Source organism: Budorcas taxicolor, chromosome 3, assembly GCF_023091745.1.
Source record: "Budorcas taxicolor isolate Tak-1 chromosome 3, Takin1.1, whole genome shotgun sequence".
Lineage (NCBI taxonomy): Eukaryota > Metazoa > Chordata > Mammalia > Artiodactyla > Bovidae > Budorcas > Budorcas taxicolor.
The window spans coordinates 93,043,678-93,059,695 of NC_068912.1; the positions used below are offsets into that span (position 1 = coordinate 93,043,678).

The 16,018-nt window shown below is 56.1% G+C and overlaps 1 protein-coding gene across 1 annotated transcript in view; it reads left to right on the plus strand.

Moving 5' to 3' along the window:
- The window catches only part of LRP8 (LDL receptor related protein 8), a 78,102-nt gene that overhangs the window by 23,235 nt on the left and 38,849 nt on the right, over window positions 1-16,018 (plus strand). Inside the window, exon 3 of the mRNA XM_052636960.1 lies at window positions 11,711-11,833. Within this exon, the coding sequence (XP_052492920.1) occupies window positions 11,711-11,833 (123 nt within the window). The remainder of the gene's footprint in view (window positions 1-11,710; window positions 11,834-16,018) is intronic.

The window sequence follows — 16,018 nt, forward strand, 5'->3', positions numbered from 1 at the left end:
ACCCCACGGACTGCTGCACGCCAGTCTTCCCTGTCCTTCATCATCTCCTGGAGCTTGCTCAAACTCATGTCCATTGTATCAGTGATGCCACCCAACCATCTCATCCTCTGTCATCCTCTTCTCCTCTTTCTTCCTTTCAGCGTCTTTTCCAATGAGTTGGCCCTTCACATCAGGTGGCCAAATTGTATACAATTCACTATATAATTTCAACATCTATCATCTCCTGTACATCTTGCCCCTGAAGGGTGTAACTATTGATTGTTATCCCCATTTTGTAGGTGAGCAAACTGAGGCTCTGAGACGTTAACTCACCTGTAGTTCCAGGACCCTGAATCGCTTGCTGCCTGCACAGCTACCAGCCACATGCAGGATGGATTGAATGAGTCATGAGCAGCTCCAGGTGGTTAGTGTGATGAGGGAGCCTGGGGGCATCTCTCACTGGAATCTGCTGCTGGGTGGGGTTGCCACCGGTGCGCTCACACTTCCCCGCTGAGATGTTGAAAGGCTTCAGAGAATGGACCTCGTTTCCTTCCCAACGCACCAAGAAGCCAGAAAAGGAACTGCCTCCTTCATCTGCTTTTAGAATCTACCTTTTCCTTCTGGATCAAATAAGATTTCTCAGGGTGGGCTTCCTCAGCCCCCACTGCTTCCCCATTGGTGCAAAATCAGCCCTTCTTTGAGATCCTACTCAAAAGGCTTCTATCTCATCACCCTTGCCCCCCAACCATGCCTCACCCACAGAGGGGAGAGGCGCTGGTGAGAGCTTCGTCAGGGCTGAGTTCAGCATCCTTGTTTTCAGCTGAGGCCCAGAGAGGGAGATGACTGCCTGAGGCCACACAGCATCATTACCACCCTTGATTCTGATCAGGACCATCTAATCTTGTTCTGGGTTGGGACTGTTATATCTGAATTCTTGTCTCCTCACCCTGGCTGTAATTTCTGTGAGCGAAGGTCCACCTCTCACCTTTTTCTTTCCTGTTGAGCGTTAGGGATAAAAGGACCTGGATTCTGGTCCTGCCTTGAGCTCTGTGACCTTAGGACAGTCCATTGCCCTTCAAGGGCTTTTGCTTCATCATCTCTCAAAGGAAGTGATGCCTCCCTCCCCCGCCTCACAGAGCTGCTATGAAGACCCCTGCTGAAGAGTGGGAGGTGGGGGGCTCACCGAATCTATTACTCGGCACCGCATTCATTCAGAATCCCACTTCTGCCAGATTTCCTTCAGCCTTTGCTGAGTTTCCCGCCAGAGACGCTCCTTGTCCCCAGAACAGCCCCATAGTTTCCCACGGCTGAGCTGCCGCTCCTGGGTGGCCCCTGCTGTAGGGCCCTTGCCCTCTCTTCATGGAGCGTCCACCCTGAGCAACACAAGTGCTCTGCCATCCTCACCACCCAGCTGCACACCTGCCTCCCCTCTAGAGGCGGGTGCTGACTGCGCAGGCTGGCAGCATGCAGCCCTGCCTGCATGCCTGGCGTGCCCTCCTTCTGTCCCTTCTGCTCTCCACCTGGAGGCTGGAGGTCCATGGCTGCACCTGGAAAGCCTGACTCTTTTCTCCTCTGATGAGACTGAGGCATGGGGAATGCAAAGGGCTTGGGGGCAACCTGGAGTAGTGCTAAGGCTCTAAGGCTCAGACCAGTCAGAGGCTCTCCCACACCCCAAACCAGGGCCTGGGTTTGCAGAACTCCCTCCCAATAATCCTGTGAAGGGCTTTCCTGCAGCCAAGGGCCCAGGGGCCCAGCTACAATGGGAGAGGAAGGTTGCCCCTCCCTGAGGCCGGCTCCACAGTCTGGCTGGGCCTTGGGATGACTCACTGAGCCCGCTCTGGTCGGGTGGAGCCTCCTGGAGCCTCCAGGCTGTCAACAGGATGAGTGCTGTCTGGCTGGGCTGCAGAGCTTCACCTTGGCACTGACGGCCAGGGTGGGCACAGCCTGGAAGGCTGGCTGAGAACACTGTCCCGGTATGTCTGGCCTGCCAAAAATATGGCAGCAAAGTAAGCAGCCTGTGGAGACTTGAGCTGGCTAATGTTCTACCCTCGGTGCTCTGGGCCCTGGGCTGGAGTTCCACTCCTTTGGGCCTTGTTGGAGGTAGAGGGTATCATCAGACACTGTCAAGGGCTGATGCTTGAGCTGGCCTTGAGGAGTGGGGAGGTTCTGCCAGGTGGAGATGAGGAAGCGTCTACTGCAGGTGGAGCTACACAAGTATAGACACCAGGTAGGCAAGCCCACGGTTCGTCCGTGACCGTTGGGTGGATGTGGGGCAGTGGGAGCCGGGGGTGGGCAAGAGCAGTTAGCAGAGCAGCTTGAAGTGTCCCTGAGCACCTGCTAAGATCCTTGGTCAGGTTCTAGGGGAGATGGGAACCCAAAAAGACCAGAAAAGGTGGCTTTCTGATGATGGAGGGGCCTTCAACAGGTCAGTGACCACTGTGGATCTCCAGCCCCCACCTGGAGCCATGGAGGCAGATGGGAGGGCCTGGGGACCGAGCCACGGGTCCCCTCCTTTGCCAGCCTCACTCTGGACCTGGTGATAGTGGTATCATACCTAAAAAAAAAAAAGACGGAAGTTAGAGATCGTCTCGTCTAATGCAGTCCTGTCATGGAGGAAAAGAGCCAGGCACAGAGAAGGCAGAGAGCTTACCAAGGTCACATAGTGGAGCCAGACCCCCAGGCCAGGGGTTGGAGAGAGCCTAGTGCTAACACCATGCACAGTAAAATGGTCTTAACTTCTTTCTAGATAAAAGCCAGCAGCCATCCAGGCACAGGCCTCAACTACTTGGCAGAGCAGTATCCTAATCCTCAGGCCTCCTACTGGCACCTCCTAGTGGGCAGAGGCTTCCTGGATTGCCAGCAAGGGGCTGAGGGTGACAGAGAGCTCATACCAGCCTCCTGGGTGAGAAACTCTGGGCCAGCACAGAAGGGACACCCCCAGAGAGGCTGCAGCCCACCCAATCCCAGGAGATGGATTTCCCAATAACAGGGCGTTCTTGCCCATTTATCACCAGGATAGCCCAGTGGCGCGTGTCTGCTCAGTCTTGTCTAACTCTGGCGATCCTGTGGACCACAGGCCACCAGGCTCCTCTGTCCGTGGGATTCTCCAGGCAAGAACGCTGGCGTGTGTTGCCGTGTCCTCCTCCAGGGGATCTTCGGACCTGCGTCTCCTGCACTATAGGCAGACTCTTTACCGCTGAGCCATCTGGGAATCCCATAACCCAGTGAAGCTCCTCTCAAAACGCTTCTCCTACCACCTAATTGGTGAAGGCGGTTCATTCTCCACTCAGGTAGGGCTGTGTCCCAGCCGCTGCCTCATGGGCAGAGGGTGCCTGTGTGAATGGGGTGGGGCAGCGTTGAGGAGACAGGTCGTGGTCATCACTCCATCGTTCACTTCCTTGTGCCACCTGGTGGCCTCTGAATAGGAACAGCTGGCCACCTTGTTCCTGCGTGCATGCTAAATCGCTTCAGTCATGTCCAACTCTTGGCGACCTTACGGACTAGGGCCCGCCAGGCCCCTCTGTCCATAGGATTCTCCCAGTAAGAATACTGGAGTGGATTGCCATGCCCTCCTCCAGGGGATCTTCCTGACCCAGGGATTGAACCCGTGTTTCTTACTTCTCCTGCACTAGCAGGGGTGTTCTTTACCACTAGTACCACCTGGGAAGTCTCTCCCGGTTCCCAGTCCCTTAGCAAACCCGACGCAGGCTGCTGACTGAGGTGGCATCTGCCCGTGGTGACTTCTCAGGCCCCGCTGGTCTGGCCTCCTCACCCTCTGCTGCAGACCTCTGTCCACGGAGCCCTGGGCTTCCGAATGGTCCAAATCAGTGGGGTGGAAGCCACAGAGCCCAGAGAGGCCCGCTGGCGTCACCCAGCTTGTTGGTGGCAGAGCCCCTTGCAATGAGACCCAGAGCCTTTCCCTCAGCTGTGGAAGAGGAGGCAGAAGAGCTCTCTCTCCTGTCGGGGCTGGTGATGGAGAGCAGGGGCTGGAAGGTGGGATCCTCAGCAGGCTCTGAGGCTTGCCCGTGGGAGGCGGAGCCATGACTGATGGGGTGAGCCGGGACGGTCCCCAGGTCAGAGGAGGCTGAGTCCCCGCTGGGGCTAGCTATGTGCTCTCCCCTGAGTGGAGGGACAGTGTGGGTGGGTAGGAACCAGGCAGGGCCCTGGCCGGAGGTCACGGAGGGTTTTCTGACCACACCTTCCGCTTTCTGAGGGCTTCCACTCTGAAGTAGAGCAAGTTTCCCTCTAGCTGTTTCCTTGGGACCTCAAATCCAAGTGCCAAGGGGGTGTCCCAGACCCAGGGCAGGCAGTCCTGAGCCTGGAGATTGGGCAGGGAGTGGCTGTCCCCTCCGTGCTACCAGCTGCTCTGAGCGGCACCCCTTGCGTGGTGCTTGGTCCTATGCAGACACCGGCCAGGGACCCCTGCTGATCCCATCCACTGTCCCCTCACCCACTCCCCCCATTCCCTCACAGCTGTCACTGGCTCAATACCCTGCATCCACAAATCACTACGACAGGAAGACCCCTTTGTCGTCTGTCCCTCGGAGACACGCATCTTCCCTGTGGCGACAGGGAGTCCCACATACCCCAGTGATGGCTTGGACCTCCCTTGGTGACAGCGGGGCCGGGGTGGGGCAGCGTCGGAGAGCAGCTGGGATGTGCCGGGGGCCTGGAAGAGGGACTTGGCTGCCGGAAGCCCCAGGGGATCCCCTGGAGCAGCACTGAGGAGCACAGCCCACCTGTGTCAGACCCAGACTGTCAGCGGGAGGGGTCCTCACAGATGTGCTCACCTGAGGCTGAGTGGGAAGGGGTTGCACGGTCTGTCAGGGGTGTGGGGCCACGGGCGCTCTTTGGGCACCTGCTTGGCGCCAGATCCTGTGTGAGGGGAACACTAAGATGAAGGAAGTGCTGGCAGGCGCTGGCATGTGGGGCCAGGGGGACACCCTGCTGAGGACATTGTCCGATTTAAGAACAAAGAGCCCTCCCCAAAGAGTGGTCCTCCCACACTGCCTGCTTCGTTCTTTCATCTTCTCTCTCGGGCCCTTCACATGCCCACCCCTCCCTGCCCCCCGCCCCCCAGCATCTGCCGCTGCGTTTCCTGTCTCCCCAGGTGGGATGAGAGGGTGGACGAGAAAGCGGACTCAGATGTCACCTGCTGATGGATGGTGGTGGCCTGCGCCCCGGAGCCCGCTGGGCAGCACAAAGCCTTGAGCTGAGCCCCACCCCCCGCGCTCCGTGGGTGTCGGGACACTGTGGGAACGGCCTGCCTCTCTGGCAGCACCGGAGCCTTGGGTCTGACTGTCAGCGCGGACTCAGAGTCAGTCCCTCACAGGACAGGGTCGGGGGGCATTCACAGCTTGTCGACATTATGTGATTCGTGCAGGGACCATCTTGGAGTCCCATCATGAGGCTGAGGTGTGTGGATCGGGGTGGCACAGTCTTAGAACCTTCGGTTCTTAGAGAATGAGCACCTTGAACCTGAAGAAGCTGTTCTAAACGTTATATTAGACTCATGGGATCTGCCCCCCACCCCAACTCACGAGATCTTTAAACTGAGGGTTCTTGGGAACATCATGTGTCTGAGATGGGATCAGGGTTGGGTTTGAACCCAATGCTGGGGGGGCTGTGAGCCCAGGGTGTTATGGCCCCACCAGGGCTGCTAAGGGAGGGATGGGGCAAAGGCTGGTGTGGACCCCTCTCACCCTGCTTTCAGTAGCGCAGCTCCATTTTACTCTATTTTATACCCTGGGGTTTCACTTAGACAAATCATCCCTCTGCTTGAAAACCAAGTTTTCCAGGCCTGGGCTATGCGGCAGCTCTGTGCCACAACCCGCCACAGCCTTAGAGGGCGGCTCTGGCTGGCGGGTGAGCAGCCAGGCAGACTGGGCCTCCCGGGAGGGGGTGCAGGTTGCTCTGGGCCACCGTCTCCTCCCCCTCTCACTCCCGCTGTGTTGTTGCTGCAGCCAGAGAACACTCCGGGTCTGTCGTCCTGTTGACTGGGGTGACAGTTTAATAGTAGCTTCCTGGGCTGTCATTTAAATCTGCCTGCCAGGTTAGTAGGCCAGGGGCGGGCTGGCACGCCCCCTGCCCCCACCCCGGATCTTCCTTCAGCTGGCAGCGGTCGTCTTGGCAACGCTGGGGCCTGGCGAGCTCTGCAGAAGGGTAACCGTGGGGGGAGCGGCTCTTTCATCTGCCCGACCCGGGTACCAGTGGCCCAGCTGCCTTTGGGCTGGGCTGCAGGGCCAGGGCCAGATCCATGACACTCGGGGCTGGTCCAGGCCTGGGAGAGGAAATGGGAACAGATGAGTCCCCTCTGTGCACAAGTCTTCAAGGTAGGGGTTTACATCTTTGCTCCTCCAGACTCTCAACTGCCCTGGGAGGGAAGGGATCTGTCCCAGGTGGCTCAGCAACAGTGCTCAGTTGGATTCATCTCATTTGTGGGTCTCTGCTCTGCCATCAAAAAATGTTCTCTGAGGCCCGCGACCTGTCTGCAGAAACCTGAGGGCTAACACAGGCCTTGTCTCTCTCATCTCCTTGTCCTGTGCAGCCTGGTATCAGTGCCTCCCACCCCCAGCCATCCTGGGCTCACCTCTAGACATGTCCCTGCTCTTAGGACTGAAACTCTCAGCTTCGCTCAGGGCCAAATGCCCTGGGAGCAGCTTTTTGTGCTTTTCATGGCTTGGTGGAGGTGGCCCAGAGACAGAAGACTGGGTACCAGCCTCTGCTGTGTGACCACAGGCCAGTCCTCCCCTCTCCGGGCCTCATCTTCTGATCTGAAGGATGCAGGGCTCGCCCTACAGCAGTGTCTCATCAAGTGTGGTTCATTGCACTGGTTTTTCTTGGGAAATTAGTAGACATGGCATCCAACAAAGATGGTCTTTGGCTTAACAAATTTGGAAATTACTGCAGGAAAAAAAATCCATCTGATATCTTTCCTGTAGGCCTCTCAGGGCCCTTGGTGAGCCAATGGGCATCAAGCATCTCCCAAAGGGAAAAGAAGAAAGCTTATGCCAAACATCTGAACGGATGGTCCCCCAGCTGTCTGTCGGGGTCCCTCCTCTCTCCTCCCCTGCTAGGGCCTGATGGTCCATGTATCCAACCCCACCCCCAAATACTGAAGGAGACCCGGGTAGCTAGGAGCTGTGGGTTTTGTTGGCTGTCCTGTGATTAGCAGGGATGGGGGGTAGTCCCTGGATAAGCTCAGGGAAAGCCAGGCCTCTGCACTGGGCCTCTGAGGGGCAGCCTGGTGCCAGGCAGGGTGAGTTGGCCCGTGGCCTAGTAGAGCTGCCAGGTCCCTTGCCACTTGCCTCCTCAAGTGTCGAATGAACCCCGAATGGCCACTCCACTGGCTCCTCCACACCCCGTGCCGTTACCCCTCTGCTTGAATGCCCTTCTCCGCTTTCCTTACTCCCACAGCTTGGCTGACCTCTCTTCTTTGAACACAGTCCTTTCCTCCAGGAAGCCTTCCCTGACCCCGGGGGTGGTTGGGTAGCCCTCCCCTGACTTCCTGGCCACACAGTGTTACCGGAGACAGAATACCTGGGCTCAGGTGCGCATGTGCTGTGCCTTTGATCTGCCGCCTCTCCCTGGGCTTGGCTTTTGCTTCTAGAATGGGAGAGCTGCAGAGGGGAATTCAAGGCCCTGGGCTCTGACAGGAGGGAGTACTGTGACTGCCAAGACAAGCCACACTGAGCAGCTCTGCCCGGCAGCCCTGACTAATCTTTGTTTTGGAGCCCCCTGTCTGCACTGGGGCCGCGGGATGAGTGTGGGTGGGGAATAACAGCACGAAGGATGCACATTGTCTCGGGGAAGGGGCGGAGGAGCTGGGAGGTGCTGAGTGATCATAACAATTTCACAAGACCATGGGCTCTGGGCACAGAGAGGGGCTGAAGATGCAGTCAGCACCACCCCTCCATTCCAGATGAGGAGGTGGATGAGCCAGTGCCACACACGCCAGCAGCTGAGGCTGCTGACTTCACACATCGCAGACTCGCACCTTTCTGCTTTTCATGAAGTCCAGACACCATCTAATTTAGCCCGACTGCTTCTCACAGCAACCCTGTGCGGTAAAGCAGGGATATGATCCCTGAATGTGGACGAAAAAAGTGAGACTCAGAGAAGTTGTGTAACTTGCAAAAGGTCACACAGCCCACAAGTGGCAGAACAGAGTTCCATCAACCGTGAGCAGCCTGACACTTTCCTTGATCTGCGTTCTTGTTATAAAGCAGCTCTCACTTCCTTTGTCCTGGATTTCCCACTCTCTCCCACTCTGCCATGGGGATGGCCCCTCCCCACTGCCCTTTGGAATCCCGAGTCCTTTGTGGCAGCCCATCTGTTGCCATGGCACCAGATTATGATGTCGCAGACCCTGGATGACTGTGTACCATTCCTGGGCCGTGGAGGACAGGGATTCACAGAGGTGGGCATTGTCCAAGGGGCAACTGGCACAGAGGGACATAAATCCCTGGAAATAGAGAACTACAGCCCTGAGCCCAGCTTGGGAATCACCCTGGGAGCTGGAGCCAAGGCTGCCAAGGCCAGGAGAGTGGGGGCTGTCCTGGCTTGCTCTGACAGCCTCACAAGGCTGCTGAGCCCTCATTTCCTGGCAGGGGTGATGTAGCCTCTCTACACTGATCCGCCCGACACGAGGATGCTCGCTCAGATCCCTTTTTGCCTTCTGCCCTTGTGGCAGTGCTTCCTGGGGGAGCCACCTTCTCCACTTGCCCAGAGAGGGAAGGAGCTTGCCCAGCATCATCCAGAGAGGAGGTGGCTGTGCCAGGATTTAGACAGCTCTGCTACCAAATCCTTCCATGTGGTTACACTTCAGACAGGGCCTGCCCAGGTAGTTTAGCCCAGTTCCCAGCATGAAACTGACCATGCTGCCTCAGTTTCCCCAGGGTGGCACATTGGCCGAGCACAGGCTGTCAAGGCCCAGGTTTACTGCACATTCCAGGGGAAGCCCTTCAGTGTAGGTGTCTCTGGTCTATGATTGATCTTCCACATTGCCTTGTCCTGCTGCCCCTGGGACCTAGTCCTGCTGCATTTGCCTTGCTGGGGTCCTCATTCTTAGCCTGATAATACCGTGGCGGCTAAGGGACTTAGCACAGAGAGCCCAAGCTTTGGCAGCTGCCACATGGGATTGAAATCCCACTTCTGCCACCTACCACGTCTACCTCTGGAGCCTCAATTTCCTCTTCTGCAAAATGGGATTAACAACAGCTGTCAGGATAGCTGTAAGTCGTCACCGGGATATTGAGTGAAAGGTGCCAGGGCAGAGCCAGGGCGGAAAATGTTCAAACCGGTCATGACAGTGAATGAATCTGTTCCCTAAAACACCGCCATAGGACATGCACCCTGAGGCTGCCATTTCCTACCCTCAGGACTGTGATGGTGCCTGTGGCTGCTCTGGCCTCCTTGCTTGGGGCGCACCAGGACTTGGCACACTGTGGGAGGCCAAGCTCACTCTCAGAATGCCAGGGAGGAGAGGGTCCTTGGTGAGCATCTGGCTGGCCTAGGCCCAGCAATGGAGCCCCTCCATCACCTTGGTCAGCCTGGTCCTTCTCTCCTGGGGTTTGCTGGTTGTGCACTTGCACTCACAGGCCAGGCTGATTCCCAATCCGTGTGCTCAGGGCACAGATACATGCTCACCGAGCACTGAGTTGGAGCTTCCATGGACTTTCCCATCTACTCCAGATCTTTTGTTCCATATCTGGTGCCACTGGGCATTTTGTTTGGAGAGCCCTGGTGGGGAAGAAGGTTGTCTGACAGTGAGGTCAAAGTGTGACTTCTGCTGCCCCCGAGCTGTGACCTTGAGTGTGTAACTTAACACCCTGGGACTGAACTTCCCCACGTGTCAAGTGAGGGCCACAACAGGCCTTTTGTTGTGGGGTTTCCTGGTAAAGTGTTAAGCACAGAGCCTGGCACATGGGATGCACTTGGAGAATGTTAGAACAGGAAAAAGAAAGCACGGGAATAGATGTTTCTCTTTTGGATGCAGAGCTTCCTGCCAAGGGAGCACGCTGGAAATGTCCAGGTGCCATGGCTCATAACTACTTACTCTCTGATGTGTCATAGGCTGTGATTTGCCAAAAGGTGGTGACTCAGTGGTTATGTCTGAGCAAATTCTGGGAGAAAGGGAAGGACAGGGAAGCTCGCCGTGCTGCAGTTTAGGGGTCACAAAGAGCCAGACACAACTTAGCAACTGAACAACAACCTTGGTATCTATTACCCACGTCGAGTTCTCAGTGCAGGGCTCAGGGAGGGCTTTCTGGGTCCTGGATTGGGAGGCAAGTGAGCTGGTTCTGATCCCCGTGGTGGTGTGTTTCCCTGGGCCAGCCCTTTTCTGTCTCTAGGCCTCAGACCCCCATCTGTAGGTAGACTCTGATTCCCCTGGTTTCTTCCCACCCTGCAAAGGCAGAGATGTTCTTCTAAGGAAAGTGTGAAAGCTCAGCCTAGAATGCAGATGCGCTGCAAAGATTTCATTGAAAAGGAAGGCAGAAATGGAATGGATTCAGGAGCCCTAGTGTCTGTCCTCAAATCCTTGTTGGGCTGCTCAGGGGGAGGGAGCAGTCTTGTGGCTCCAGAGGAGGCCAGAGGGCCTGTGGAAGGATTTACGTAACCCAAGGCTGGTCGCTGGGAAGGCGCTTCCTGGGAAGAACTGGAGCCTGGCCTGGAGGTGTGGGAGCAGCGGCAGTGTTTCCCTTGGGTTCAATGGCCTCCACTGAAATCTACCCTGAGTTGGGTCCTGTGTCAAATCTAATGTAATATCCACACTGGAGGAGCATCGGGCCAGTGGAGGGACAGGGAGAAAAGCAGACCATGTTGGTCCCTGAGTTGGTCCCAGTTCTGCTCCCAGCTGTGAGAGCCCAGCCTGTTATGTATATCCCCCGTGAGGGTGTGGAACACCTCACTTCCTTTGCTTCTAATTAAGACTTGAACCATAAAAACAGCAATAGCTGCTGCTTACTGAGCATCTGCTGTGTACCAGGGTCTCTGTTGCCTTATCTTCATACATTATAACTTCTTGCTACTTCTCCTCGGAGCCCTTTGTGTCTTTCTCCCCATCACATAGATAAGAAAACAGAGGCTCAGAGGTCCAGTAACATCCCCAAGGTCACACAGATAGAAAGAGGCAGAACTGGGATTCCAGCCCGCAGTGTGGAGGCCTCCCCTCTGGGCTGTAAAGGCCTTCAGGACAGAGACTGATTTGGATGTCTAGAGTCTCTTTCCCTCACTGTGAACAAAACGTACCTCATTAATCTTGCCGCGAGGTGATCACTTACTTTTGTGATTTATTATCATAAATGATAAGCTCCCTGGTGCTTGCAGAAGAGGCCTTGACTTCAGTCTGGCTGGGGGGAGGAGGAAAGGCAGGTAAAGGAGAACTGACTGAAGGGGCCAAGGCAACCACTGTATGTGATCCGGGAAGGCTTCCTAGAGGCTGTGACAGTGAAACCAGACTTGAGGGGAAGAGGGAGGTGTGATGGGAAGAGGCAGTCCCTTGGTAGTTGGATGCTGTCACCCTTGTTAAACCTGGAGAGCAGGGCCAGGGACTGCCTGTCTCCTCCTGGTGTGGAGTGAATAAGTCTTTCTCTCCTGGAGCCATGGGAGGTCACATGGTCCTGTTTGCAGACGGAGGATGTTCTGGTCGCCCTGTAGCCACCTGACTGTATGTTCTGGAAAAGCCTCCTGTGCCCACCAGGCCCCTCATGCTCTTCTCCTTGCCCTGCAGCCAAGAAGACCTGTGCAGACAGCGACTTCACCTGTAACGATGGCCATTGCATCCGAGAGCGGTGGAAGTGCGATGGCGAGGAGGACTGTCCAGACGGCTCTGACGAGTCGGAGGCCACGTGCAGTGAGTCCTGCCCCTGGGCTGGGGGTGGGGCCTGGCTCCGGGCCTCAGTTTCCTTGCCAGGCCTTCCTGGTGGGGAAGCTGGAGGCTCAGGTGAGGTGACCTGTCTCGCACAGCCCCATACGCACCTTGTGCTGAGCACTCGTGAGCTCCGGAGCTTCAAGTCGTTGGTGTCTGGTGGCCTGTGTCTGGGCTTTCCTCCCAGCTCTCTGGCGGGTTAGGCCCTGCTCCTAGAGTTCCAGGAGCTAAAAGCAGCCCCTTTGAACCCTGATGGTGAGAAGCAGCCAGCACACATGCTCCAGGCCTCCCCTCAGTTTCCCCCACTAGTATTTTTTTTTTTGAGGATTCTAATCATAATTCTAATAACACTAATGGCAGTTGATACTTATCTAGCATTCACTATATGCAAAACGCTGTCTGTGCTTTCATTCATCTGATTCCCATAGTGGCCTCATGAGACAGGTACTGTAACGTTCTGACTTTTGCAGAGGTGGATGCTGAGGCTCAGAGAGGTTGAGTGACTTGCCCAAGGCCACCCAGCTGGGGTCTTCAAGGGCCTGACTCTGTCCTCTGCTCTGGGCGGACGGAGCCTAGGAGCCCGGCCCGGATGGCAACAGGCAACAGGGGCAAGATGAAGGCAGAAGCCAAGCCCGAGGCCCACCTCCCGCATTCAGCCTTTGTCTCTCTGTGATTTCTTTTCCAAGCCCTAATCCTCAAAGCAAACGTACACCGGGCAGGTCATTCCGTGACATTTGTTAAATTAAAAAGGAGAAGAGAAGGGGGCAGGGAAGGACCCAGTGGTCCCAGAGGCAGAGCTTCAGCAGAATGAGCCTGAGACAAAAGGCCAGGAGAGGGGCAGCACATGGAGGATGGTAGGGCTGGCGGGGACCTGCTAGTCAGCGTCCCCGGATCTTCCTTAGGGGTCACAGTCACCCCAGAGGCAGAAGTGGGGACAATGGAGGCCAGCATCCTATCTAGGGCTGTGGCTGGTGATAACTGGGTTTCCTTGTCTCCTAGCAACAGAGCTACCAGTCTCCGCATGAGAAACAGGGAACAGGAGAGAGAAAGGGAGAGCAGGAGCCACCCCCCCGCCCAAGACAAGGGACTCCTCGTTTCCTTGCACAGCTGCCTCGCCTTCCCAGCCACAGCACAGGCCCTGCCCTTCGCTCACTCCACCCAGCAGCCCCTGCACCCCGATGCAGTCTTGGAGGTGCTGGACGGTGGGGGAGGGCAGCCCACTGCTTTGTCCTGCGCTTCCAGAGGAACAAAGCCCAGCCACGCCCACTTGTGACTCCTCCTCAGGGCCAGCTTGGGTGAGAGGTGGATCTGTTTAGAGAGAAAGAAACTGAGGCTGGGACAGGTTCCTCTGCTTGCCCAAGGCAGCCTAGCTAACATAGGGCAGAGCTGTGTGCAGCCCGGAGTGCATATTTGGGGAGGGGAGCTGTGACCGCCTTGGCAGTCAGCCAGCTCAGCCATCCAGACCCCGTGCCTGCAGTTACCCTGGACACTGGGGATGGAGGGGAAGGGAGCGTCATCACAGTCATTACTGGGGTCTGTCCTGCTGCCTACGAACTATGCTCCTGCAACTCCCCACATCTCTGTCTGTTTGCAGTGGTGCTCCTTTCCATCTCCCTCCTGCCCAGCCCTCCATTTGGGCTGCCTCCCTTCTCTGCCTGCCCCCTCCTCCCCTTCCCCCTTGCCCTCTTTCTTTATCCTGCCTGTGTTTCTCTCTGTCTTCCCGCCTCTTACCCCTCCCAGCACTTGCTGCCTTCCCATCTTCTGGGCTGTGCTGGGCTAGGGTGGTGGGGGGTGGGGGTCTCTGGCCTCACACCTCCTGCTTCCCCAGGCCTGCTTTGGGCTCAGCTGTAAAGCACAGTTATCAGGTAGTTGAGTAACTGGAAGCCTAGAGATGCTGAGGGCCCTGCTTCTAAGACACACAGGTTGTTCGTGGCTGGTCAGCCTTCCATGACAAAAGGCAGGCTCTGAAGTCTCTCTGGGGCTTGACAGAGCACTGTGTGGGAGCTGCCACCAGGGGAGTCGGGGCACCCAGCTCCCTTCTCTGCATCCTGGGAGTCAGGGGGCTCTCCCAGTGATGCTGTGTGAGTCCTGCATGCTCTCCCGCCCCCTCTCTGCTCTAGTCTCTAACATTCCAGAGTTCCAGAGACCCTGATTCTAAGACTCCTGGACTCATAAGAGTCTGAGGCCCTTTTCTCCCTTGCCTGTACCCAGCTGGGCACAAGGCCAGGATCCCACTTTCTGTGCAGTTACACTGGTCACAGGTGGGAAGACCTGTGTGTGGGGAGGGCTGCCTGGAGAAGGTCAGCCAGTGTGGGACCTTGAGGGCCAGGCAGAATTGGGGGCAGCAGGACCTGGTAACAGGCTTGCTCACAGTCTCCTGACCAAGTGAGAACCCAGCAGCCAATTCACTGCCCATTTAATTGGCGTTGTCATAGCAACCTCCACAGCCTACCAGGTTCCTGGGGACTGTGCCAGCCTCTAGGATAGAGCCCCCTCCCCACCTGCAAAGAAAGATTATAGGCAGTAGTCAAATGTAGTGGGTTTGATGTCTGATATACTCGGGTTCAGGTCCTTTAACCTGTGAGACCGCAGGCAAGTTGCCCAATCTCCCTGAGCCTTAGTTCACTCATCTGCAAAACGGGGCAGTGGTACCTGTCTTACATGGGTGGTGAGGACCGAATGAAAAAGATGCACTCACAGTGTCGATGGCAGTGGGATTTTCATCATTGTGTTTTGACGTTAGGCCCTATCCCCGATTTAAGATCTTCGAAGTCTAAGTGAAGACGCTTTGCGTGGAGTAGGGAGGGGTTTGGGAGCAGGTCCCCATTCCTGTGTTCCCCTCTGTGTAATCTGCATCTCACTGGCTGGGTTCCTCCCAGATCTCTTTCCTTCTGGTTCTGGATTCTGTCGCTGTCACACTGAGCCAGGAGTCACAGCAGGAACACCCGGCCATTTGCCTAATGAAAGTAGCGTTTCAGCTCTAATTATAGCTCCCTTGATTGGGGACGTTTGTGACCCACCTTCAGGCATCTGTTGGGAGGTGTGCGGTATGGGGGTAGGGAAGCTGGTTCAAGGTGAGTGAGTTACAATTCTGGGTGCTGCTTATTGAAAATGAGGTTTTATTCATGCATGTTAGAGCCTTCCCATCTGGAAGGGGGAACCTCACTGATTAACCAAGCATACCTTCCTATCAAAGATTTTCTGAGCTCATCCGGCAAGTCAGGGGCCCACCCAGCTGACCCCGTGAGAAGGAGCTTGGTGTGACTGCCCCCTTCTGCGCAGTGGGACATCCATGCCATGCTTCCTTGGGCAGCAGCTGGACCCCACAGTCACCACTGCCTGAGCCCTCTGGGAGCTGGCAGTCCCTAAGTGGAGGTTGTTGGCCCTGCGCCTCCCATGACCTGCTCTGCTGATGTGCTTGCTCAATAAGAAGCCGTTAGGCCCTTTCCTTCCTTCAGTCAACAGACATTTCCCGCTTTATTAATTTGTGAGCTTCTGAATTAGAGAAAGGATGGTTGGATTTCGATTTCTAAGACAAGATTCTCTGGGAATTTTTAAATGCCTGCAGCCACTCTGGAGTACAGTGGCAGGCCCTTGGTGACTTGGAGGATTCCTGATGTCTGAGGAAGTGGGGCTCCTCATTCCTGCCCCTGAGAACCTGGAGATACTTGGACAGCCAGCCAGAGGCATTCCCTGGGGCATCTGTTTCTGAGAGAGAGAGAGCGGGAGAGGGAAAGAGATGGAGAGAGAAGGAGAAGTGTTCAGTTCAATGGTGGGGGCTGCATCACAGAGGGTCCTCTGGACTCTAATAAGCTGTGATGTCTATCCCCAGGGGTGAGACCTGGGCCCTCCCAGCCCTTCGCATTTCATGAAATAAAACAAGGACAACTGTCTGCTGAGTTCCAAGTTTGCTCTGGGTTCTGTATAGGGATTTGCATGTTTCTTCATATAAGCCATGCACCAGCTCTGGGAGATGATGTAACCCCATGTGCAGGTGAGGGGAGCCAGGGTGCAGAGAGTTTAAGTGACTTGTTGAAGGACCTTCATGTTAGTAAATTTGATGTGGAGTCCAAACCCATACTCTGTCTAACTCCAAACCCATGCTCTATCTCCCGTGCTATGCCGCCTGGGGCCTCTAGCTTCAGTTATCCTGAAAGTGGGCATTAGACA